Below are 27,999 nucleotides of genomic sequence, written 5' to 3'. Positions count from 1 at the left end.
TTGTCTGTGTATTTGCTATGCTGAAATTATGAATGACCGACTTTTTTTAAAAAAGGCACTTAAAAGTTTAACTTAGCCTGATGTGGTGGTGCACACCTATAATCCCCAGCTGCTTGAGAGGTAGAGGCAGGAGGATTGCAAATTAAAAGCCAGCCTCAGCAACTTAGACCCTAAGCAACTCAGTGAGACCCTCTTTCTAAATAAGATACAAGAAAAGCCTAGGGATGTGGCTCAGTGGTTAAGTGTCCTTGGGTTTAATCCATGGTCTCAAAAAACAAACAAAAAACAACAAAAAAATGTTAAATACAACTTAAAAGTCCTTTAAGTTATACATGAAGAAAACAAGCCTAAATTTTTAAAAGACTACAATTTCTTTTAATATGGCATCATGATCACCTTTGTACTCAGAGACAGCTGGAATAAACTATGTTTTCCATACACTAGAATGGTATAAAAGTACTTCATATATTATTAGTTCACCAACCTACAGTCTTTATTCTTTGTCAAACTGTATAGCAATTATTATTGCATCCTTAAGCTTTAAAATTTTTTTCATAGCTAAAATTCTAAAATTGATTCTGTCATAGGATATAATAACATCTTTGTGATTAGCAGCCTGTTTTCTTCCTTTTCAACTTCTCTCTCTATACCTCCAAATGAGCTCTCTCAAGTTTGAAATTTAATCATTTCCACCTCACTTTTTAAAATTTTCTCTAACCATACTAACTTTTTGGCTTCCCTGTCTAAAGAAACCATACCATTGCCATTATGATAAAACCAGGAGCTTTGAGACCCCCTTTCTCTTCTCTTTCTTTTTTTTTCTTTCTCTGATACAGTGAATAACTGAATCTTGACATTTTTCCTATTTCTGCTTTCAAAGTATCCCCCATCTCTGTCCTTCCTTCTTTAATAAATTACTTTTTTGGTGCTGGCGATTTAACCCAGGGGTACTTTACCACTGAGCTACATAATATCCTCAACCCTTTTTATTTTGTGACAGGGTTTCATTAAGTTGCTGAAGGCCTTGCTAAGTTACTGAAGCTGGCCTCAAAATTGTGATCCTCCTATCTCAGCCTCCTGAGCTGCTTGGATTACAGATGTGTGACATCACACTTGGCTTAAATTTTTCTGTTTAACTAAAAAACAAAAAATTTTCACTTATGATTCATATTTATAAATTTATAATATGCTAGGCAGATCAGACTACTTATGTTGGCATATACTATATTTGTTTGTTATAGCAAAATCTTGCAAATTGGCAAGTTATGTCAATCATTTGTTGGGCATGAAATAAAAATGGAGAATTAGCTAACTTATTTAAATTTAAAATTCAACAAACTTTAACAAATGTTGCCTGATATATCTGTCACTATCGTCCCAACACCATGCACAATGGATAGTCACTGGTCAAGGCATTTTTTTCTCTTTAAATCATGCCACATAGACATACTGCTCATCTCTGGGTGCCTTTCCAGAGTATCCACCCTTGGCTAACACATTAGGAGAACATAAACAATTAAAAAGAGATTATTTAAAAGCCTCCTAAATGACCTTTCCTCTGTACTGTCCCTGTTAAGAAAGCCTTCATACAAACTTTCAAGTCTCCTCATATTACTCTGAGTCATGTATTGGGATATAAAGAGCATGGAAAGAACAAGAGGCACCACAACTTGTGAATACAAGTAACTAAATGTGACTACTGCACTGTAAGTCACAGATGGGGAAAGAGGGGTGCCTGCCAACCAAGTAGAATAGTTTCTCAAATAATCTAAGTCAAAAACCAAAAGAACCAAATTCCTTTGCTTGGAGAAGAAATATTTTAAAAATTCAACTGGCCAAAATAATAAAAGAGAATAACACTTTTACATGGTCATTAACCTATATTTTTCAAACTAAAATTCTGAATCTTCTATTTATGCTGATATAATTATATGTAAGTGAAATTCCCAACATTTCATTCAATTAATTACTTGAGAATATAGAATATTCTCTGTAAAAAAAACAACAACAACAAAACCCCAAAACTTTATTTAGCTGAGGATCAAACCCAGTGCCTCATTCACGCCAGGTAAGCGCTCTACCACTGAGCTACAACCCCAGCCCTGAAATACTCTTCATAATGAAAGCATATAAATATTGAGGAATTTTTAATACATATGCTTAGGCTAGAGTTTGGCGTATAATACTCAAAGAGTTAATAAATGATAAACTACATGCTAGTAGTTCATATGCAAACCTTGCAGATCTTCTGTTTCCGGTACTGCTTTGTCCACAGATGTACTGTCCACTTGGGAAGATGCTACAGATTCTGATAAAAGTGACTGATTTGATACAGGGCTATAAAAGCAAAAATATTTTAAATTTTATTTTATTAATGGAAAAAATATATATATTTTTTGGTTTGTTTTGAGATGCAGTCTGGTTTTAAACTCCTGGGCTCAAGCAATCCTCCCACCTCAGACTCCCAAATGCGGGACTACAGGTGTGTACCATCATATCCCAGCATTATTTCAGTTTTAAAAAATGGTCTCCACACATGAATATTAACTAAAGTAACATAGTAAGTTAAAAGTCAACTTACCTAAGTAGATCACTAAGAACACCAACACACTTGTTTATACCATAACCATAGAGCTTTGAAACGGGAGACTAATTTGGGTTAGAAGTTTGTGTTTTGGAAACAAAGCAATTCCATGTAAATGCACTACTAAAAAAAGTAGCAGATAAAGATGTATTCAAGGAATCCAAGGAATCCTAATGCAAAATTATAAATGATATTATGGCATAGCACAAGTGAATAACTCATGAATTACAAAAAAAGAAACAGAGCACAAATTTTATGTACTGATTCCTAACAGAATAAAACTGAAACAAGTGTTTCTGTATGCAGGCTTCTTTGTTTTGTAACATATTTTTCTTTATAAGTACCAAATATAATACCTAATAATGGTATTAAAGAGAACCTGTGCTAAGACTTTTTTTTTTTTTTTTTTTTTGCAGTACCAGGGATTGAACCCAGGGGTGCTCTACCACTCTCCAGCCCTCTATTATTTATTGACTTTTACTTATTTACTTAAAGACAGGGTTTCACTAGGTTGCCAAAGTTGGCCTCAATTTTGTGATCCTCCTGCCTCAGCCTCCAGAGTCACTGGGATTATAGGTGTGTGCCACCACAACCAGCCAACAAGAATATTTTTAAAATGCAAAGTACTAATACTTTCAGACTAAGACTATAATTTAAAGAATTGACTCAAAAGTCTTCAAAAGGACTTCAGGGGTGGGTCAGGATATAGTATGAAGAAGAATAAAGGAAAAGATATTTGAAAAGGAAATCTAAGACTTAAAAGATCTCACTCCCAAGTGAAAACAATAAAAACCTTTTTCTAATTAGTCAGATATAATTTTAGGACAGTTAATCCTCAAGTAACTTACATAGTTTCCTTAATAAAATTGATTAAAAATAGAATTTGTTCCTTGTTTTTCATAAGTTTTTCAACTACAATTTGGAAAGTCCACCTTACCTTGGCTGCATAGATGAAGATGTGGAGTCTAATGCTGACTGAGCTTCTGGGACACTGCCATCTGTGCACTGAACTGGTAAAGATTCAGACAGACTACTGACAGAAGTTGCTGTAACAGACCACAATTCATTTTAGTGGTTCTATACTATGTACAGCCCAATAACTGATCTTAAAAAAAAAAAAAAAAGTTCTCTTATATCTTATAGCCCATATTCCTCCATTACTTTACTTTCCAAGTTAGCTATATTTACTTGAATTATGCTTCTGTTTTCATAAGGTACTAAGAGTTTCTGTAGCACAGCAAATAAGACCTTGGAATGGCTTTACACTATTTACAGAGTAAGGATACTCTTATTCCTGACTTTCCACCATGACTATTACAATGTGTAAAAGAAGAGTTACTGAGATAAATATGGTAATACAAGTACAATGTGACAGCGAAAATGGTCTTGGATACAACAGACTACCAAGTGTATTTTAATTATGATATGCTGAATTACAGAATTACTTACCAGGTGGGCTTATTCTACCATTACTACTATTCTGTCTTTGAAGATGTTCTTTATAGCATACTGAACACATGCCATTTGTACGAGGGTTTCCATAAAATCCGCAGCCAGTGGAACAAAGCATAGGCACTTGGCTGTGATTCGTTTCTTGAGCCATGTTCCTCTGTTGCACACCTGCAATTTATATAGAATAAAGAACTCAGACACAAGAATTCAGTCATAATTATCCTAATATGCTTTCTATACAATAAAGGACAAAACCCCACATATGCACCCCTCCCTCCCAACCACTCTATACAATTGTCCCAAGACCTAGGGCAAAAGTTAATAGAATATAGAAACCAAACAGCACACTGAACTTTTATCTCCAATCAACTCTACATTAGGAGAGAGAACTGTTTTTGTTTTTATTTCCTTGATCACAGATCATTTATTTCTACATCAGCAACTCTGGCACAGACTTGTACTTTTCTTTTTTTTAATCTGTGAGAGACCTGTTTGAAGACCTATCTGAAGTTAAGAAAAACTCTTTAAATATAGTTCAGTTGGACTCTTCTAGTAATGAGAAAAATACACCGTAAGTTTTGCTATATGTTACACTATTTAATCTCTAAACATTTAAACTTTGGATCAAAATTCACTTGTTAATTTATATACTTTATTCTATAACATAATATCAATTCTGGTGAAGAAATGGAGAATAGGGCAGAATGCTCATGAAATCAGAAATAGGTTCAATCATTTTGGAAAGCATGTTGCAATTCACCTCATGAGTCCTATAAAAGACAAATGTTGCTCTCAATCATTCTCCTTTAATGAGCAATTCTATAGAATAACTAGAGTATAATCAGAAAAAGAACAAAGAATGATATACAAGGCATTTGCTTCACAGGATATTCACAATATTGATAAACTCAAAATAACCTAAATGCTCAACATTAGAATGGATTTTTAAAAAGCATGATACATATTAGTGACAAGTTATACAGTCATTAATATTTTAGAATATTTTCTGATGGAAAAAATGTTGGTAATGAATGAAAAGCTGCAATATGAAATATATATACAATTGAGCAAGGTGCACAGCTATAATCCCAGTGACTCAGGAGGCTGACGCGGGAGGATCACAAGTTTGAGACAGCCTCAGCAACTTTGCGAGACTTGGTCTCAAAATAAAAAATAAAAAGGGCTGGGGGTGTGGCTCAGGGGTTGAGTGCCCCTGGGTTAAATCCCCAGTAACCCTCCCCACAAAAATAAACATATATATGTTTCCAATTAGCATGAAAGGAACATCAATCAATCATCAAAACAGGTAGTATGAACATATCCACAGATGGCAAAACTAATGACTTTTTTTCCCGATTAATACCTTTTCTGTACTTTCATGATTCCCGAAAATGAAGATACTACTTGCCTAATTAGAAATAAAATTTATTTTTTTAAGTATTTAAAATTTTAAAAACTAAAAGTTAATGTGACAGAGGCATCAGTCAAGTGATGCTGTGACTCAGGAAATATTTGGGAACCACATGAAGGCAATAATCAATTATAGCAGATGGAAGAACCCCATGTGCTATTTCTCCCATACAGCAATTGGTTCTTTGGCATGAATAACATGACAGACGGTAATAACAAGCTCTTCCTTATTAAAAAACAACCACCCTCTAAATGAAGGTTACTCCAAAATGGGTGTACGTATATAGCAGAGAGTATTATGTTCAAAGATCATGAAGAATGAGAAAAACCAAAGGAGGAAAATGTTTTGCAACTGAAATTTTCTTGAATTGATAAACTCTTAAGGAAAGAATTCACAATTCACTGTTATCAGGTTTACCTTTATCCTAAATTGTTTGAAAATACAGCTGATGGGTAATGGGTATTTAATGCAAATTTCAGAACCAAGAATAATAAAAGCATTTGACTGGATTACAAAAGGAAAAAATGATAAGCTTAATATTTGCCTTTAAAAAGAAATGTCCTAAAACTGTTTAGTATTTAGATCTTTAGAGTAGGAATATAATTTGAGATTTTTAAAATATTTTTTTAGTTGTCAATGTATATTTTATTTATATGTGGTGCTAAGAATCGAACCCAGTGCCTCACACATGCTAGGCAAGCGCTCTACCACTGAGCTACAACCCCAGCCCTAATTTGCGATTTTGACAAGCACCTTTCTTACTCCATGAATAAATCATTTTAGAATTCATACAATCTTTTTTATACATATGCTACTTCAGATTCCTCCCTATCCTGCACTCCTATAAATAACTATCAAATTAAAATATAATGATGGTGATATAGAAAAGCTAATGTCTAATATTTTGATTTTTTTTTGGTCCATATTCCTAAAAGATATTGGTCTATAGCTTTCTTTTACTTTTTTTTTTTGATTGTAGATGGACATAATACCTGTACTTTATTTATGCATTTTTTTAATGTGGTGTTGAGGATTGAGCCCAGTGCCTCACATGTTAGGCAAGTGCTCTACCACTGAGCCACAACCATAGCCCTTATAGCTTTCTTTTTTATAATGTTTACCTAGTTGTGTTATCAGGATAACTGGGTCATTATGAAGCAAATAATAAGTGATGGAGCTGGGTTTCAATCCAGGTAGTCTGGATACACCAAAGTCCACATTCAAAGTGTGGTTAACAACCGATTACAAAGGTCAAAACTTTTCAGAATAACAAGTTGTCTTTCTCACCATACTGACATGTGCACTAGTGGTATAAAAGCAAGGTGGATAAAACAGCTGGAGCCTTCCTTATCAAGGAGCCCAAACAAGTCAGTGGCATCAAACTGTACTTCTTCACCACTACACTCAACAGTAAAAAGTATTAATTTTAGACAGGGACAGTGGTGATTGCCTGTAATCCCAATTATTTGGAAGGATGAAGCAGGATTATTCCAAGTTTGACACCAATCTCAGCAATTTAGCAAAATCCTGTCTCAAAAAAATAAAAAAAATAAAAAGACAGGGGATGTAGCTCTGTGGTACACCCCTGAGTTCAATCTTCGGTACTGATACAAAAATACATATAATAATTTCTTTAAATCTTGTCTTGAACACATGAGTCTTATTAATATTTTGTGTAGCTAACTGGGATGCACGCATGAACCACTACTACTGAACAGAGAAATATGACTGAAGAAAAAAACATTTGTGCAACTCTTTATATTGTGAGCTGGCTGAATTACCTTTTCACATGGAAATAATGTTAAACTAGTTATTTGGACTGCAGTATATGGAGATATTCTTGAAAACGAATGAAGTGCACCTGTCAAAACTGATAATATTCACTTTCAAGGACAGTATTCAAGCATTCAAATGAAAAAAGGCTTGACAAGTCTTTAACATTTTGAATGTTTCTGGTGATATTGGTGGTGATATTAATGAAATGCAATTAGTCAATATTAAATCAATATATGCAAGATCTGCATAAGTCAGTAAAGTAGTATTTTCAAAGTATCCAATGTGTGATGGTACAAAAATCCATTTGAAGTAAAAGATGTCAAGGATAGGTCAAAAAGGTTTTATGTGGTTTCAGATTCCACAATGCAACTATTCTTTACAAAACTAGCAGCTGTCAAGTTTTAGTGTAGTATCAAACAACTACCTCTATTATATGAAAACCTTTTTCCTTTTCCAACTACATATGAGACCAGATTTGCTTTATAATACTGTACCAGATTGAATCAAAGGTAACTATGAGAATCTTGCTATTAAGCCAGACCTTAAAGAGAGTTGCTAAAATGTTAGTAATGCCATTCTTATCACTAAAAAGTGTGAGTATTTGGGGGATGGGGACATTTTCCATTAATTTTTAAAAAGTAAAGAAGTATTTAAAATTTTTCTCCATTTAATTTATAATCTGATGGATAACTCTAGATACACTCCTCATAAACAATCTCTTTAGGGTATTATTCACTAATTTTAGAGAACGAAAGATCCTGAAACCAAAAATTTTGAGAATTAATTGCTGCAACAAAATGTGCATTTTCAATATAGGCAGTAGCACCTCCAAGAGGCAAACACTAATTTTTTGAGGAAAGGAGGCACACCAAAAAAAAATCCCTTCCTCTTTATATATAGAACATAGACATATACACTATATATAAATAGATACACAGTATTATCTTTGGATTGAAAATTTTATGGAGGTGTAGGGGCAAGTTTTTAAGGGGAAAAAAAAAGTCTAAAAGGGCTCCTTGAGGGGATGGGTAATAGATAAATACTTCTATATAAACCACAAGTAAACATTAGATAAAAAGTACAATAAGATAGGGCTGGGGTTGTGGCTCAGCAGTAGAGTACTCGTCTAGCATGTACGAGGCCCTGGGTTTGATCCTCGTACTACATAAAAATAAATAAATAAAATAAAGGTATTGTGTCCAACTACAATAAAAAATAAATTTTTTTTAAAAAGTAAAATAAGATAAAAAGTACAATAAGACCATCAAAAAGCTTTTCTACCATAATACTTGCTTTGTAAGAATGAAATTCAAAGCCATGTAACTCTAGCAATTTTCCCAAGCCAAAATGCCTTGCATAGCAACAAATTAACAATGATTATAACTCAAAAGGCACAAAGGATTTCATGAAAAAAACAAACAAAAAAAACAAAATAAAAACTCAAAACTAACCTGTTTATTCATCATTTAGGACAAAAAACCAGTACCTTTTAAGAAGATTCTGAAAGATCCAAAGCCATGAAAGGGTGACTTAGTTTATCTGAATGTATAACGGTATGGATAGAATAGCTATGGAGAAAATGGAAATCCTGACGGCCCTTGGTGGTGTAACTTTTTGGTAAGTAAACAACTTACAGAACACACCAGTTGGCATTCAAATGATCAGAGAGAAAAAGAAGAAGGTAGAACAATTCCATAACTGCTGCAGTGGGATTCTAAAGCTGCAAATCTAAGGAGACAGAGTGCAAATGCTCTACTAGAAGAAAATGGATCAGCATGGCATAATTATTAAAAATTCTGTGAATGGAAGTGAATTCATAAAATGAGTTCAGATACTTTATTACATTCATAATTAAATTCATAACTCATTACTCCCTCTAACAACCTAGATAACACTCAAAGTAGTTATTCAGAGTTTACTATGGGGCAGGAACTGTTTTTATTTTACTTATCTATCATTTAATCCCCTCAAGAACACTCCATGTTGGTGCTATTGATATCCTTTCCTTCTTCTCCCTCCATCCAATAAGTACTGGGAATTGAACAAAGGAACCTTCTACCACCTAGTGACATCCTCCAGACCTTTTAGTGTTATTTTTTGAGTAAGGATCTCTCTAAATTGCTCAGGCTGTCCTCAAGTTTCTGCTCCTCCAATCTCAGCCTACTCAGTAGCTGGAATTACAGGCCTGAGCACCATTTAAAAAAAATGAGAAAAATGATACTCAAAAAGTCTTAATTTTCCCCAAATCACACATCTAGCAAGTAGCTATGTCCGTATCTTTTTTACTGAACTTAAAAATGAGAAAATGACTGTCCATATCTCTAAAAAATCTACAATCCTTCGAGCATTCATGAAGTCTTATTATTTAAAATTTATTTATTTAACCTTAAGACATTATACAGCTTTTATTAGCTGTAACCACTCCCCTTCACCACCCCAGTATTGGGGATTGAATCCAGGGGCACTCTATCACTGAGCAACACCCCCAGCATTTTTTATTTTTTTGAGACGGGTTCTCCCTAAGTTGCCTGGGCTGGCCTTGAATTTATGATCCTTGAATCACTGGGTTAGAAGTGTACACCACCCACACTTGAGTGGCTCTCAAGAAAATTTGTTTTTGCTTTACATCTTTTTACCAAAGAAGTTCTTATCGTATGAAGAAAATTTATTACCAACTTAAAATTCTGATAAAAGAATAGCAATGAATGAATACAAATAAATAAACTCAATTATAATGGCAACATGTCAATTAAATTTATTTCCCTTCGCTCCATTTCCTAGTGTTCAGTCATCAAGTTCTAGTAATTTTTATGCTCTTTCCCATTCCAACTTTTAAGTCTTCTCACTTTACACAGACAAGATTTTTGTTTGTTGTTGTTTTTTGTTTGCTTGTTTTGTGCTGAAGATGGAACCCAGAGGCTGTATGTATAACTCCTGTGTTATTTTACTTATTTTTTCCCTTTGTTTTACTATCCTTTCTCCCAATCCACTTATTTAACCCTCTCCTGGAATGGCCAGTTCTCATCATACTACTTCTGTTATTTTATAATAATTGCCCCCAGGAGGAGTAGTCAACATATCAAACATGCTCTCCATAATTTACCCCAACCAGCCAAATTTTCCTGGAAAGTACAATGTGTGAAAAGGGAATGGCCTGGGAGTCAGGCTGGCAATAGTTTGAATTCCAGTTTTGCTGTTTTATTACCTTGGACAGGTTACTAAAATTCTCTAGCCTCAAATCCCCAAGAGGGCACTTAAATTATTTATGTAACCAGATTAAAGAATGCATACAGAAAGCATCAACGTAGTGCCTAGCACATAGAAGAAGTTCAATAATAGCTCTTATTCTGCTCTGCCTGAAAGTAGAGGATGTTTGGTTCCCACCCAACTCATGCTCATTCCTAGAAACAAGTTTTTACCCGGGTGCAGTGGTGCACGCAGCTGCTCGTGAGGCTGAGGCTGGAGGATTGATTGCAAGTTCAAAGCCAGCCTCAGCAACAGCGAGGCGCTAAGCAATTCAGTAAAACCCTGTCTCTAAATAAAATACAAAATAGGGCTGGGGATGTGGCTCAATGGTCAAGTGCCCCTGAGTTCAATCCCCAGTACCCACCCCAGGCCCCCCAAAAGAAACAAGTTTTTAACTCATAAGGCTCCTTTCTTAGTAAATGCTGTCCATTTTGCTCTCTGCCTATAACAATCGTATTTCAGGAAATCAGCTCTATCTTCCTAAAGAACTCGCCAGAACCACCGCTTGGGGTACTCAGTATAATTCACTAAGTATACAACTCATTTCCCAGCTAAACTGTTAGGTCTCTTCTTCAAATCCCATTTATGCCTAACATGAATCCTACAAAATATTTTACTAATCATACTTCATTATTGTTAAAAGTTTTCATGTTAAGCAAAAAATGATTAGTTTCCATCGAAAAGGAGAAGAAAACATCATGAAAAACCGTTTTTACTCTGCAGTACTCGTAACTTCTATACTGAAACAGCTATTCAGTAAGAATGACTAATAGCCTAAGGCAATTATAAAATGCATGCATTTTTAAAAAATTATTTTTCAGTTGTAGTTGGACGCAATACCTTTGTTTTATTTATTTATTATTATGTGGTGCTAAGGATCAAACCCAGGGCCTTGCATGTGCTAGGCAAGCTCTCTACTGCTGAGCCACAACCCCAGCCCTGACATGCATATTTTTTTCATTTCACTGCTTTCTCCTCCTGCAGGAAACATAATTTACAATGATGAATTAGTCCAGAGAAACTGTGAACTGGCCAACTTGGATTAAATCTAGCTCAGTCATGTTTTGTTGGTCAGCAATTTTTAAAAAATTGTTATTGAAAAATAAACTCTGAATCACTACTGGAAGAGGTAAGAAAAGCCTCTCCTACCCTCTGCATTTATTTAATCACAGAAAATTAACCACTTAAAAATTGGATAATTCTCTGTAATTGTAGCAAATGGAGATCCCAGAGGGAGCAATTTATGGTACATCCTTCTATAATTTTTATGTTTGAGGTTAAGGGGGCGCCAAGAACATACACATATTGCCCATATAATAGTTTGTTTTCAGAGATAACAAAAAATCTAGGAAAGTTCATAAAGTAAATAGATAACAAAATACATCTTGATATAAAACACTTGGGAGAAATACTACTCACTCTGTTATAAGAACAGGTACTTTGGATTAGGATTCTTACTGTACTGAGGATGTTTTGTAGTTCTCTCTGTATAGCAGTCCCCAGTTCCCTATGTCAGATTTTCTTTCCTGCTGTTGCTTGGGCTGAAAGACAAAAAGGCGCGAGTCTGGCTAACATGAGGACAATATCTATGGGGATACTACATATTCTTTCCTAGCAAATAATTAATGCATCATTTCCAACATATTAGGTCACATAATAAGAAACCCGAAAGTTAATTCCAGTAAGTACCAATTTCACTTTCCTATTGGCAGATACCACATATACACATTTTGTGTCTGACTTCTCTCAAATTATTCATGAGATTCAACCATTCTGTTTTGTCTAATAGTAATTTATTCATTCTTATTGTTATACAGCACATTCTACTGTACAAAGAAACCACAATCTATTCTAGTACTAATGGGAATTTTAGAAATTTCTAGTTCATATTTCAATTGTGAATGTTATTTTATGTATCTTCTGGCTGAAAAAATACATAATTTGGTTCGGTACACACCTAGCAGTAGAAACACTGGGTCATACACTATATGGATATTATTAATTCATTCCAAAGTGGTTACACAAATTTGTACTCTCCTAGTAACGTATAAGCATTCAGGTTCTTCCACATCTCACCAATATTTAGTATTATCTGCTATTTTGGGCTGAATGGTGGCTTTAAAAACATGTCCATGTCCTAAACTCCTGGAACCTGTAAATACTTCTTCATAAAGCAAAAGATGTCATTTAGAACTTGGAGAAGAGGATTTATCTGGATTATCCAGGTGAGCTCTAAGTGGAATTACATGTATCCTTTGAATAAAGAGCCAAAGAAGAGGGAGTGGTTTAAGATAGACATATAGTAACACTTGATACTGACTTCAAGGCTCCAGAATCAAGGGAGACATTTCTTTGACTTAGCCATCCAGTTTATATTAATGTTACAAAAGCCCTAAGAAATAAACATATCTGCCTTTTTATTTTAAATATTCTTGTAACTAAACAGTGATATATCAATGTAGTCTTACTGATTTTCCCTGCCATTAAGTCTAATACAGCTGAGCACATTTGTATATGTTTATTAGCCATTTTGGTGTCCTGTATCCTCTTTTGTTAAGTGCCTGAAATTTTCTGGGCTAGGGATGTGGCCCAGTGGTAGAATACTTGCCTGGAATGCATGAGGCCCTGGGTTCTATCCCCAGCACCAAAAAAAGATTTTTATGCAAGTTTTTTGTTGTATTGTTTCCCTTTTGCTCCCTATGTCTTCCACTTCTGGTGTCTTAGGTCAAAGTAATCTAATTTAGATTTTGTTAACAAATGTTCTTTTTTTTTTTTTTTTTAATGGTGCTTTTAGATGTTATTTTAAATAAACGTTTGCCTACTCCAAGGTCATAAAGACATTCTATATTTTCTTCTCAATTTTTTAATTTTATCTTTCATATTTAGATACATAATCTATCAGGTTTTTGTTTTTGGTATGAAACGAAACAGGTGTTTAAGATTCATTGTTTTCCCCATAGGATATGTAATTGACCAAAAAATATTTACTGAAAAGATCATCCTTTTCCTATTATAACCCATTCTCATCTTTTTCCATCCCCAGGTATCACACATGAATGGCTCTTTTCCTTGGTTCTCAGTTCTTTAACTGATCAATTTGTCTATCCTGTTTTAAATTACTAGAGTTTTAAAAATATCCTTAGGAATATTAGAATTAATTACTAAGAATCAAACTGTCTGCTAAGGATATCTAGTACAAGATTCAGATATCTGGTATTGTTCTTACTCATGATTTCATTGGTTATTCTTATTCTTGGCTCTTTGCACTTCCACACAAATTTTAGATTAAGTTCATCTTGGGAGCAAGGGAGGTGGGGAGGACGGGCAGGCTGTAACAGGGATGCAACCCAGTGGTGCTCTACCACAGAGCCACATCCCCAGCCCTTTTTATTTTGAGAAAAGTGTCTTGTTAAGTTGCCCAGACTCAAACTCTGCGATCCTTTTGCCTCCGTCTTCTGAATGTCTGGAATCACTGGGATTATAGGTAGGTACCACCACACCCCACTAGTTTACTAAATTTTACTTAAAAAACAACTTAATATGTTAATTTAGATTTCTATTGAATTTACATCAGGGAAAAGAAGAAGAGGAAGGAAGAAAGATAAAGGAAGAGGAAAGGAAGAGATTAAGCATCTTTAAAAACATTTAACAAAATGTTGTTTTAAACTTAGTTGCTTCCAGGCACTAATCTGTTATGCAGCAAGTGATGACTAATATAGTTACTGGTATATGTCTCTGCTTCTGTGCTTGCCTTCCAATAGTCTATTTTCAATGGAGCAGCCAGTGATTTGGAGTAAAATATAAACCAAATCACACTGGTTGCTTATTCAAAATCCTCCAATGGTTTCCTAACTCACATAGGGTAAAAGCAACTCTTAACCATGACTAAAGGGATCCTCACAATCTGCAGCACCCCTCCCCCTTCTAGTTGTCTCTATTAAACACATGTCAAGTATGTTCCTATCTCAAGACATTTGTACTTGATTCCTTCTATTCTCCAAAATTTTTATGACTAAACTCTCTCCATTCCCCTTAAGTCTTTGCTCATCACCTTTTCAAGTAGACCTTCTCTCAATACCCTACTTAAAATTACCCCCACTGTACTTTATAAGCCTTCTCAGTATTATTATTCTTTAATGCCTTTATCTTAATTTACTATTAAATTAAACTTATTCTGTCTTCCCTCTAAAACATTACCTTCATAATGAAAGGGGTTTTTGACAATTTTGTTTACTGGTGCTTAAAATAAGGCTTGGCAAATGGTCAGGCACTTAATATTTGTTGAATGCATGACTGAAACTGCTCTGTCACCTTGCCAGCACACTGCCGCTAACAGGCAAGAAACTAAAAAGAATCATTTTAAAGAAATGGAATTTGGCTGGGCATGGTAGTGCATTTACCTTTAATCCTGGCTACTTGGGAGGCTGAGGCAGGAGGATCACAAGTTTGAGGCCATCCTTGGCAACTTAAGTGTGACCCTGTCTCAAAACAAAAAAAATGAAAAGGGCTAGGGATATAGCTCATTGATAAAGTGCCTCTGAGTTTGATCCCCAGTACCACAAAAATAAAATTAAAGAAACTGAATTTGCTATTAAGAGAGTAGACCCTGCTAGCAGGATCTGTTGGAATAACATAGGTTATACAGTTTGTGCACTGGACAAAGATGCCTAGCCTCATGCTCTAAGCTTTTGAGCATGTTTTCCAATTGAATTCATTTAGAAATGGGTTCATTTAGCTATCTGCCTAATTTAGCATATACCAAACAGTAAATTTTTTTTTTTTTTTGTGGTGCTGGGGATTAAACCCAGGGCCTTGTGCATGCGAGGTAAGCACTCTACCAACTGAACTATGTCCCCAGCCCTCAAAGAGTAATTTTATGAGTGAAATTTAAGTTGTAAGTCAATTTTATGTTCTCAAAACTGCCCTTGGTTCTGTATTGCTTACCTTGAAGAATAAGACATAGTTTTTACCTACACAAGGCCACTTAATATCTTTTGCAAAAAAAGGAGGGAAACCCACTCAAAATTTCCCACTGGCTTCCATATCCATGGACATTCATTAAAATTTCTTCTCAAAAACACCATACAGAACTCAACATAAAATAAGATCTGTAATACATAAAATCTATACACATAACCTTCTCTTTAATTTCTTCTTCTTTGACCCTAAAGCTTGTAAGCCACATAACCATGGCTTTCATGCAGCCGTTCAACAATGCTTCACCTCCTTGTCCTAACCATTCTAAGGAATCTCTCTTCTACCCTTTAAGGCAAATCTCCTACTTGGTTTCCAACATTTGTAAATGATTCTCTCTCAAGATTTTTTAGTTTAATACTGTCATTCTCTAAATTTAAATCTCTTCTTGCTCCCTTGAAATTCAGTAAAAACTTTCAACAGAAATAATTGGCTTAACTTATTTATAGGGCTGGGAATGTGGCTCAGTGGTAAAGTGCTTGCCTAGGATACAGGAGGCTCAGTTCAATCCCCAACACGTAACAACAATAAAACACAATATTTACATAGTGCCTTGTGTACCAAGCCCTATTCTAAAAGCACTTTATAAATATCAGTTTCTTCATAATAATCCTATGATGTTAATATTATCACCATCTTTATTTCAAAAACAAGAAAACTGAGGCCGAGTAGTTGAGGAAACTGTTCAAGGTCATTCAGCTAGTAAATGACAGAGCTGGGATTTAACAGGAGCAGTCTGGCTGGAGTGTACCCTCTAAGTCAACTCCAGAGGTCTCTCTGCACCCCCCAGGGATTCTTAAGATCCTTTCAGAGATCCAGGAGGTCAAAGTGTTTTTCATAATAGCAAGAACTTTATCTTTTTCATTTTGTTGGTATTTACGCTAAAACAAGAGGGTAAAAAAAAGAGTTGGAACCTTAGCATGGATGAAGGCAGAGCACTAAACTATTCTAGTAGTCATTATATTCTTTATTACCATACCCTCACAGAAAGTTTCATTCAGGCATATTCTTGATGAAACAAAATTATTAATTTTATTAAATCCTGATACAGATAACACTCTGCTTTACCTCTTTGATCTACTCTGGGATCTTGGTACCCCAGAGTAAAAAAAATCCTTCCTCATTCTAGTTTCCCATCTATGTACCACAAATTGAAGTCTACCTTTGTACAGACTCTAGGCTCACAGCTACTAAATCATTCTCCCATTTCAGAGAAAAAGCCTAGTGAGGAAATAAATATCTATACAAATTGAGAAGTAAACAACTATCAGTTACTTATAATAATAAATGTCATCTTTTGTGAATTGAAATATGACTAATGAATAAATAAGAAGTCTCTTAAGGCCAGAGAGACTGTAATATAAAACAAAAACACCGAATTTAACACAAAAAACAATTATCTAGTTTGAAAGAGTTGTAACTGCAGCATTCTAGATTAGGTCTGTAAATTTTTCCTTTCCTAAAGCACCAAACAGTAAGTATTTTAGATTTTGTGGGCCATGCTGGCTCTGTTACAATTGTTCAAATCCACCTTGGTAGTGAAAAAGAAGTCAGACAATTGTGGAGAAATGGATGTAGCTGTGTTCCAATAAAACTTCTATTTACAATAAAATGTAACTGAAAAGATTTGATTAGCAGACCACAGGTTTTGGCAATTCCTCCTCTATGATCAGTGCCAGGCATGTAGAAGGTACTCAAACACTGGGCGAATAAACGAAAGATTTCAAAATTAGTTTGGTTAGAAATATCAGGAAAAACATAACAAAATTCCATGGCTGTAAGCCAGTTTTACTGTCTTTTATTACAGAGCTCTTTGTTCAAGGATGTCTCAATAGACTTCTTTGTGATGTCTACTGCTCTGCAAGGCACTATAAAAGACAGAAGTTTATGACACATGGTTCTGCTCTCTAGGATCAATGTAGGGGCCTGGGAATGTAGCACAGTGGTAGAGTGTATGCGTGCTCAGCATGTGCCAGGCTCTTGATTCAATCCCCAGCTCAAAAAAAAAAAAAAAAAGGATCAATGCAGGTACTAGAACAGAAATATTAATGTCTGATTTCATGTACCTGTATAGGTATATATGTAATTCCAAAATCACAAATCACAAAAATACAAAATGCTAAACTGCTAAGAAACACCAAATTACAAAGTTTGAAATACAGCACTCTAACTTCATAGCAATATTTTTGAAAGGACTTCAAAATGACTGCAAGATAGTCCAGAACTTGACTTCTCTTTTATTAGTTAAAATATAATACTTTGGGAAATGGATAATAAACATCTTGAAAAGAGGCATAACTGTAAGTCATTACAAAACAACTTTCATACACATAGGGTCAACTTGATATATGGCACAGTGAAAAAAAAAAGGACTAAAAGTTGGTTCCAATTCTATCACTTACTATAAATAAAAGGTCAGCCTCAAGTTTCTCATATGAGGATAGGTGTGATACCTGTCTTTTCTAATTCATAGGAATTTGAGGAAGATCAAGTGGGGGCAGTTTTGGCAGAAAACACATTATGACAAATAGCAATACGAAGCTTAGTACAGATTTAGGTGGCTGAAAAGTCAAACATAAGCAGTTTATAATTAGAGAGAAAGTAGCAAACTGTCTAGTATTTACTAATAGCTGTAATCATAAATCCAAGATTCCTTATTTACCCATTGCTCATCAAGGGCATAAAATTTTATCACCTGTTGAAGTCTTAGCCATCTTAGTTTGTGTGAGTACATTTTGCTCGTGCTGAATGGTGAAAGTGTCCAAAAACTCATTTCTCAGAACATATCCCAATCATTAGGTGACGTGTAAATATAGTCTATCTGAGGAGAATTCTGTATGCTTGGAATATAGTATGGTTAAGAAATGATCCTAGAAACGGAATAAAGCCACATCATGAAAGTTTAGTATCCATGATAAGGATTCTACATTTAAACCTGCAGGCAAGAGGAAATCCCATCACCTAAAACAGGAAGAAGAGCTCAACAAGTGCCTCTACAACATACTATCATTTTTATATACCTCATATTGTTCTGCAAAGAATTCAAAGTGACTTTAAAATGCATGCTGCATGACAACATCAAAAGTCAGTAAAAATGGTCAACCCAAGGGAAAATGGTAAAAAAGATATTAGAAATATTGTCAATAAGCAAAATGTAATATGCCCATAGGGGCCTATTTGATAATTAGAAGCTATTCAGCTGATGTTATTCCTCTTAGCATCTAACACAAAGACAGATATGACTGGTTAGAAGGCACAATATTCTAAGAACAACAAAATCAATTATTTAGGAGGAATACAATTAAATCTTGACCTAAGTAGCAGAACAACACTTCACCTAAGTGTTCATTGGTAGAATACAATATGGATATGGTCTATAATATCTGCAAGGTAAAATATAAATTTCTAGTGTTGTTTCTGGTACCACTTTTCTATATAAACCAACAGTATCATGGCCAACTTCAGGTAACACTTTACAAGGAGCAAGACTTACAAATAAAATCTTAAAGCATCTAAGGATATGCACACACTTACATACATCATTTAGGCAATCCTTCATAAAGGGCGGGGGGGGGGGAACTGGGTAAACTGGGCCACAAATCTCTGCTTCAAGTAATACATTCGTTTTTAGTATTTTCACAAACCAACTTTCCATAAGAGATTTAATTTGAAACAAGTTCAAAATTCAAACTCTATTTTAAGTCCTTGATTAAGAGCAAATCCATGCCGGGTGCAGTGGTGCACACTTGTAATCCCAGTGGCTCAGGAGACTGAGACAGGAGGATTGAGTTCAAAGCCAGCCTTAGCAATGGCAGGGTGTTAAGCAACTCAATGAGACCCTGTCTGTAAATAAAATACAAAACAGGGCTGGGGATTTGGCTCAGTGGTCAAGTGTTCCTGAGTTCAATCACCAGTCCCCCACAACCCCTGAAATCCCCAAAGAAAGAGCACACCCGTAACAATTAACAGTAAGCCAGTCTTAAAGTAGAGTCCATATATTTTCATGAACCTTTTAGAATACAACAAGGTCACTAGGTCAGTGACTAAAGCAGCCACCCCACCTCTGAATTGAGATACTCTTGAGTACCCAAAGATCACTAATTTATCTCACTAAATTCTTCACTTTTCCCCTAAATTAAAAAAATAGGATCAGGATACTACACAATTATATATATTAGTAAGCACTCATTGAAAATGTCAATTCATCATTATTATTATAAACTAAGCCCTTACCAAGTTTATAGGAGAGTGGTCATATTCTCTCTCTCTCTCTCTCTCACACACACACACACACACCCCTCTTTTTAACAACTTGAGAAGTTAAAATTACTCATTGCCTCCTTGCTAACATTCCCTTCTAATACAATCCGTTAGAAGTTTGTAAGTGTTGATGCTTACTCAAGTTTACAACAACCCTATTTGCTCTTGATGTCCTTTTGGAACCAGAGATAATCCCTCTAGAAAAGTTAATTAGGCCTAGTGAATACCTGCCCCAATGAAGCAACCTACAATCAGGGACTGGGGCAGGGAAAAGACAGAATTCCAGACACATAACTCTTTTTAATAACTCTCCCTTTTTCTTTCTTCAGTTAAAATGGATTTCTGTTCCCATATGTTCTGGTTCCTGATTAAAATCTAGTAAACAGCAATTTCTTCGAGAACGTAAGACCATGTTTCTACCCTTGGTAACTTCCTTAATATGTACAAAGTTCTAAACATAAAGTGAATTATCATGGTGAAATTGACTACTTTTAGCCCTTAATGGGATCATTCAAAACAGTTAAGATTCTCTTACAATTACGACCTCTAACTGAAATTTCAGCCTTCTAGAAAGATTCTAATACATCACATAAAACATGACCAACTTTCAAAGGTACTTCTAGATTAGGAAGAACTCTGACATCTAAATATTACAATTTTTATTTTCATAAAGCACACAGACTGCTCACTTTAATACAAAAAGCAGTCACTGACAGATATCAATACATGCAATATTGTTTAACTTATCTGTTAATAATACTTTACTTAAAATAACTTCAACTACATTACAATGAATTTTACAAACTGCCTAAAAATCACTTTATTAAAACCCAGAGAAAATAGACCTAACTTTCTCCAAAATTCCTGAAGAAAGTACTTTTGCTTCCCTTTCTCTTCTTTTATTGAGTTAGAGCCAATACAAGAGTCCATTTTTCATGTTCCAGACAAACAGAAACATCATGCTTAATGTATATACTTTATCTAGTGTCCAACACAGTAGCCATTTAGCCACCCATGGCTAGGGAGGATGTGAAATAGGACTAATGCATGTATCAAATAGAGATTAGGAGTGCAGAGGAGTAAAATTTCTACTGTGCTGAGGAAGTTTCTCAAGATGTTTTAATTGAAAATACCCTACTTTGTGATTTCCAGATTCTTAATCCTGAAGCCTTAATTATAATCTGTTGCTTCGAGGATTTATAAAATGCAATCTAGTATTCCTCCTCTTAAAAGAAAATAGGTTTAACAATATTAATCATAGTTTGTAAGTGTTGATGCTTACAAGTTTACAACAACCCTATCAGGTAGTAAATTATTACTGTATTTATTTTACAGATGAGAAAACTGAGGCACAGTAAGTTTTACATGATTTGCTCAATATCATCTGGCTGTTAAAAGGAACACCTAGGGTCCGAAACCAGGCAGCCTGACTTAACCATGTCCTGAGCTTTACCACAGCTTAGGAACTCCATTTTAGTCATCCTGCAGAAACAACAGAAAAAGAAGCTAAAATTCATTTATAAAAACAGGTAAAATTCTGTCATAGAAATGGGCCCAGGAATGAGAAGTCTAAGTTATGTGTTAAGGTACACGGTAGGACAGGACAAGAGGGGTCAAAGTGGAAGAGTTTTACATATTCATGCTCACACACTCTCACATGTACTTCTATCCCAGTTAACCACCTTCATAGCATTTTCCTCCACACCCTTGATAGAAGAGTAATATAGAACACAGGAATCATCTCAAAAGAGATAAAAGGAGAAAAGGGAAATTTGGTACCAATTTACTATCATACAATTTTCTCCCAAATGTCCCAAAGCTATAAAAGCTTTTCACTTTTCCATTGTATATCCTGTCTAATCTCATTTTAAAATCAAAGTTTCATGAATATGTTCCAAAGGCTTCTTTCACCTTGAATTTTATTTATTTTTGACACTATTTAAAAAAGAGAGGGAAGAATACTGGTAAGTACTATAAGCAAAACAGCAGCACAAAATTAAACTTGGCTTTACAAGTGAAATGCCAAATGTCTGTGAACAGAGAGTTAAATCTCATATTACAGACCTTAAAAAACTTCATTAAAGTGAGGCCTGCCATCATTAAACAAGAAGATTACAATATTTCTTTTTTAGGGTTACAGAAAGATTAGGAACTAAATAACCTCTGGAGACTCACATAGTATTGTGTATCTACTGACCAATCCAGAGAGGCAAAGATGGGGTAAACAGAAACCTTTGACTTTTTCAATGCAGCTGCCACATACCCTTTGACTACTTTCATAAAACATCAATATTTTATGTACATTCTTAATATGCATCTAAATGTCTTCTCATTCAGTGATTCTAAAGAGCATCTGTTTTTATTTTCTTTCAGTTGACACATTTGTGATATTAAAGATAAAGTTTGTGATAGTAAAGATGAGTTTCACTTAAGTGTAAATGCACCATGCAAATAACATCCCTTCTACTCCATGCCTCACTAAACAGTTAACAAAATCTTGTAAATTATTATTTACATGCTCATCATTCTGCTTAATACAACATTTAAAAAAAACAAAAACATTTCATCTGTATAGACCATGCACTGCTCTAAAGGGGAATGGAATTCAATTTAGAGTCTCATTCCTAAAGTCCAGGAAGAAAAAAAAAAAAAAAAAAAAGTAGAGAAACCCGGACACCTTCCCAAATGGATTCTTGAGATGATAGCTTTTAGTAATAAAGAAAAAAATTTTCCCTCTATTTCTTCAATAAGGATTTATATTATTTAAAGTACTTTTAAAAGTAAAAATTGTCAAGTTTAAAAAACTTTCAATTGCATTTAGGGAACAAGAGTTCCTTTATTTTGAAGTATATGTTCTCTCTGATTGTATTATTAAATTATTTTCAGGAAGAATTTTCTGCATTAACATCAAACTTCATATTCCTAAAATATATCTTTATGGTTGGCTGGTCAAAATACTCATTTGGAAAGGCTTAAATCATCCATGAATACTTATACACACCCATCCCTGCTACTTAAGAGGCTGAAGCAGAAGGATACAGCCCAGCCTAGGCAACTTAGCAAGGCCCTGTCTCAAAAATAAAAAATAAAAAGGGTTGGGGATAGCTAAGTGGTAGAGGTAGAGTGCCCCTGGTTAAAAAAAAAAAAAAAAAGGATAAAAACAGCAATCCAAAGAATGATAATCTTCTGCTAAAATTAATAATACAGGTTTCAATGCTTAGAATAATTTTGAAAAAGATGCATGGTCACTAATTACATTAGTTGCATATACACAAAAAATAATTTACAAATAAAAATCTACCACCCACCCCACCCTTAGTAACCTGCCCACCAGAAAAAAAATGGACCTATAAAAATGTCTTATGCTGACTTAAGTATTTATCTTCAAGCACTTCAGATTTTAAAAAATTAAGTTCTATGCCCAGTTACATGGTTACAGGCTTAATTCTCTACTCACACAGTTGAGGTTGATGAGCAAACAGCTGTCCTGTATCTTGAGACAGACATTAGCTTCCTGCCTTCCCTATTCTCATAAGCAGCTACTTAAAGTTTGAGTTTTATGCAAGAAAACATTTTAAAGCCTTCAGTGTTTTACTGCAGCAGACTTCAGATTCATTCCTGTAACACATTTAACATGAAACAGAATTGAGACAGTTGAAATTTATCAGGTACCACATTTTAATCATCTAAAATCTTAAGGAGTGCTTTCATTATTAAAGCTATATAAAAATGGATGAGTTAAAATGAAAAAATAAAACATTCCATTTGGTATTTGACACTAATGTAAAAATGTAACAAATATAACTTTAACCCATGGATTTTTTTTTTATATCCAGCCACAGGGTTGGTAGGCAAGGAGCTTTTCTTATAATCATTTGCACACAAAGTAAAACTAGACATTTTTCTATTTTCCTAAACCTTAGCTAGTTTTTTTAATAATTAGCAACAAAATTAATAACACCTTTATAAATAGTAGAGTGTCTCAGTGTCCCAAGTATAACCCTATTATATCTCCTAACAGAAGAAGCTATATTTTTCATATCTACCATAAAGCTTTATAAAAGTACGTTTCCCCACAAATTCAAATTTCTATAGTACTATTATTGCTTCAGATTAATCAAGTGGTAGAAGGGTTCTCTAAAAATAAACATTTCCATAAGAAATATTTATCCTAATCAAATTGAACTTTCAAAATAAATCATAAACAAAAAAAACTCCCAAAGATTTAAATACTAGGAAGTAAGGGTTAGGGACGAAGCTCAATGGTAGAACATTTGCTTAGCATGTTCAATCCCCAGAACCACATACACAAAATACATTTAAGTATCAATAGGATAAAAATCTTTATTTCTAGCCTGGTGTGGTGGTACATGCCAGTAACTCCAGCAACTCAGGAGGCTGAGGCAGAAGGATCATAAGTTTGAGGCCAGCTTTAGCAACTAAGAGGGGCCCTAAGTAACTTAGTGAGACCTTCTCAAAATAAAAAATAAAAAGGGCTGGGAATGTAATTCAATGATAAAACACTCCTGGGTTTAATTTCCAGTACCAAACAAATAACTAAATACACAAGTAAATAATTTCTCTTTGCCATTAACAAATACATATTATACAGTCACAATGATAGTCCATACTTCCAAAGTAAACTGTAAAATGATTTTAATTAACTTAAAGAATTCACTTTTTTTTTTTTTTAAGTTATACTCCCCAATAAAAATGAGATGCCATTTAAAAATTTGTCATGGGTTATTCTTAATAGCCTTAATGTTTATATTCTTAGCCAATTTAATTTTTAAATAATATTTTAGCACTATTACTATATGTAAACTTTAGTGCAAAATTAACTGCATCAGAAAGCTACAGACAAGGAGAATTTTCGTCTTAGATGTTTCAACAGTTTTTCTTTTTCACCTGTATTTTTCCCTACAATTGTAAGTAAACTTTAGGAGATACATGTATACTTCAATAAAAATGTCCTAGAAAAACCATATAATATCTTTTCCCCAACATGTACATTGACTTCGATATGTGTGTTTATATTGACCTTAATTTCTATAGTAAATTTTGGGAAAAGCTTTAAGATTTTGTGAACATAGTAAATGTACTGTTTATACTAGCAACATGGTTTAAAAAAACACCAGGAAAAATAGCATCTAAACACTCTAATTTCAATAATTAAAAAGTATTATTGAATGCTGAAAATACTACACATGTGCTGTGCTATAAAAGTAACCAAATGTTTTAGAGTTTATTCAAAATAACAAACATTTCTTTATAATCTACTCAAACTGTGCAAATATAAACAAAAGATTTAAGAACTCAACATCTCATAAAAGTTGTTAACTTGATATAATATCTTTCATATAAAGAATTACATGAACACTTAATCCTTACTCCACCTAAAAAGCAGTTGGTATAATTACCAACTCTTTACAGATTATCAAACTGTGAAGAGTTTGTTCACAGAGCTAGTTAAGTGACATAGTTGGGACCTGGCCAGATCAATGTATCTTTAAAACCTGCACACTTTAGCATCAAGCTAGATTATAGGCAAATAGTGATCTGTTGTATTGATAGATCAAATCACATCTAGAATTAGTATGTGGAATAGGGTATCAGATGCTAAATATGAAACTGATAACTGAATGTTTTATAACAGAATGGTTATAAATTCAGAAAAGCCATCTCTTATTAAAAACAACTTAATGCAATATGAGTGATATAGAGAAAAGGCAAAGGGACATATTTTAAAGAGATGTTAAAGAAGGAAAAGAAAAGCTGGTTTATTTCACATGCCACAAGAGTTCTCAACGGAATTATAGCCAGGCATGGTGATGCACACCTGTAATCCCAGCTACTTGGGAAGTTGAGGCAGGAGGACAGCAAGTATGATGTTATCCTGGGCAACTTAGGGATACCTGGTGTCAAAATAAAAAATAAAAAGTGCTGGAATTGTAGCTCAGTGGACGAGCACCCCTGAGTTTAATTTGCAGTGCTAAATAAACAAATAAATAAACAAACAAAGGAACTTACATGAGCTATCTGAATTGTATCTCAATAAAGCTGTCAAACAAACCCAAAATAATGTATTCTGGTTAAATACTCAACACTTCCTAATGCTAAGGAATACAACAAAAGGAACAGGTTACTGCCTATAGTACTATGAAGCTTGTGCAATGGAATATCTGAATTAATACCATCAGAGTAATAACTGATTCAGGCAAAATTACCAAAGTGTGTTAAATACTTTGTGGATGAAAGTTTGATGAGGATTGATAAATGTCAAGTCTCAAAGTACCTCTCCACAAATTACTGATTACAAAAAGAAAAATAACTTTTAAGTGGAGGAACTTGCAGATATCACATTGACCAGATCAAATTTAGTATTAACTGATAATGAGACAAGAGGAAATGTGCCTCCTAATAGGATACAGTGAGAAGCACACACTTAAAACGTAATATTCCTGTCAGAACTACATTTCCTAAATTTAGTCATGAACACACTGATGAAACCAAATTGAGGAAATTCTACAAATAAGTGGTTTATCACTCTCTTTAAAAGTGTCAATGTCATTAAAAACCCAGAAAGACTGAGGAAATATTCCTGATTAAAGAACAGTAAAGAGATGTGACAACTAAAAGCAATGAATGATCCCAAGTTGGACTGAAAAAAAGTTTTATTAAATAACATTATTGGGAAAACTAGTGAAATCCTCACTGGATAACATCAGTTTACATTTCCTTAATTTGATAAGATAATATTGTTGTATAAGAGAATGTCCTTGTTCTTAGAATCTGTTTGTTGACTACCTATCATGCAGAGGCCCTTGGTTCCATCCCCAGCACTGGGGGGAAAAATATTTTCTTGAGGAGTACATTTTAACTATTGGTATTTGCATTTTTCTTGAGGATTACATTTAACTAACTTTAGCTTGTATTGCACTTTGTTACTGCTTTGTTCAGAATGTAACACTGATCTAATGCTTTAATTAATAAAGTTTAATCTTTTTCATTAATATGAAAAAATCTAAAATTGGAGTATTACTTTTACATAGTAAAGGGATATGATGCGTGTAACTTATTCTCAAATGGTTCAGAAAAAAACAATCTGAGAGTGAATGACAGAACAAATGGTAAAATGTCAACAATGGTGCATCTTACTCTGGTATGTAGCAATTATTTATATTATTATTATAACTTTCTATAACTTAAACTACTTCAAAATAAAACCTGAAAAATATTCGAACCCAATATTTTCAAATATTCTGAATATCTAACAATAACAAAACCAAATTTCCTATCTTATATCCACATTCAAACTGTCATCTAACAGAAGTATAAACCTATTTATGATTATCTAGTCAATGAATAAGAAGAAATGGTAGTCTGGTTTAAAACATCTAATATGTCTACATTCCACTGATGACAGGTGTGACTCACCAGTCTGAGTTAGATCAATGTTTGCCTCCCAACCTTATCACATTATTGAAACCTTCTCAAAACTACACTGTTAAAAAAACAAGCTTCTCCACCAGAGCACTCCTCCCCCCGCCCCATTTTAATTGGGAATAGAGTAGGGGAATGTGTCTCCTTGCTGAAAACTCCAAATTAAGTTAATTTCTGGTTATGCCAGGTAGCAATGCAGAACAAAGCAAGAGCTAATGAGTAATCAATAATGAACACAGAAAATATTACAACAAACCTCTCACCCTAAACAAAAGTCTATCCTGCCAATAAAAAGTTGTGGAAGCACACATTCATTACAGAGCACCTGGAAAAGAAAGACAAGATAACAGAATGTTAATCATTGAGAGACTAACATACATGGATAATATACAAATATTTCAGTGGCAAAAACAGAAGAGTAGAATTAAAAGAGGGAGGGAGGGGCTGGGGTATAGCTCAGTGGTACAGTATTTGCTTAGCATGTAAGAGGTCCTGGGTTCAATTACCAGCATCAAAGTGGGGAGGGCAAGTGGGAGAAGAGAATACAAAAGAAAACATGCAAGAAACGAGAAAATTCTCATGGCCACACATCGCACAATTTGGAGTTATCCTTCTATTCCAATGGTTAAAACATTTTCTTCCACTTTTTAATTTATCTTCTCTTCTTCCTATTATCTCACCTAAGAGTCCATCTTTGTGACACTGTGAGCACAGCTATGGTCAAATCTTATGCTAACACTCAATTTTTTAAATATATTTTTAAACTCATTGAGAGGCCCAAAAAGCACTCTACTAGAAAATTCTCACAAAAAAATTCACATTGGAAAAAAGTAAAATCTGACAGAGGAGGAGA

General features: G+C 34.2%; 1 protein-coding gene across 16 annotated transcripts in view; it reads right to left on the bottom strand.

Annotated features, from left to right (window-relative positions):
- The window catches only part of Zfand6 (zinc finger AN1-type containing 6), a 71,725-nt gene that overhangs the window by 11,666 nt on the left and 32,060 nt on the right, over positions 1–27,999 (bottom strand). For 3 of the 16 annotated variants that reach the window (XM_071608558.1, XM_071608544.1, XM_027925891.2), the window contains 4 exons: positions 14,870–14,947; positions 4,034–4,204; positions 3,522–3,630; positions 2,237–2,337 (listed from right to left, as the gene is read on the bottom strand). In XM_071608558.1, the coding sequence (XP_071464659.1) occupies positions 2,237–2,337; positions 3,522–3,630; positions 4,034–4,187 (364 nt within the window). In that variant the 5' untranslated portion in view covers positions 4,188–4,204; positions 14,870–14,947. Of the gene's footprint in view, positions 1–2,236; positions 2,338–3,521; positions 3,631–4,033; positions 4,205–11,888; positions 12,011–14,869; positions 14,948–23,160; positions 23,322–27,409; positions 27,432–27,999 lie in introns of those variants that run through there. The other 13 variants (XM_071608547.1, XM_071608556.1, XM_071608557.1 and 10 more) reach the window with 8 other exon arrangements.

The sequence above is a fragment of the Marmota flaviventris genome, chromosome 2 (assembly GCF_047511675.1).
Source record: "Marmota flaviventris isolate mMarFla1 chromosome 2, mMarFla1.hap1, whole genome shotgun sequence".
Lineage (NCBI taxonomy): Eukaryota > Metazoa > Chordata > Mammalia > Rodentia > Sciuridae > Marmota > Marmota flaviventris.
The sequence above is the reverse complement of the archived record's forward strand: the minus strand, read 5'-3'. Positions and strand labels throughout refer to the sequence as shown.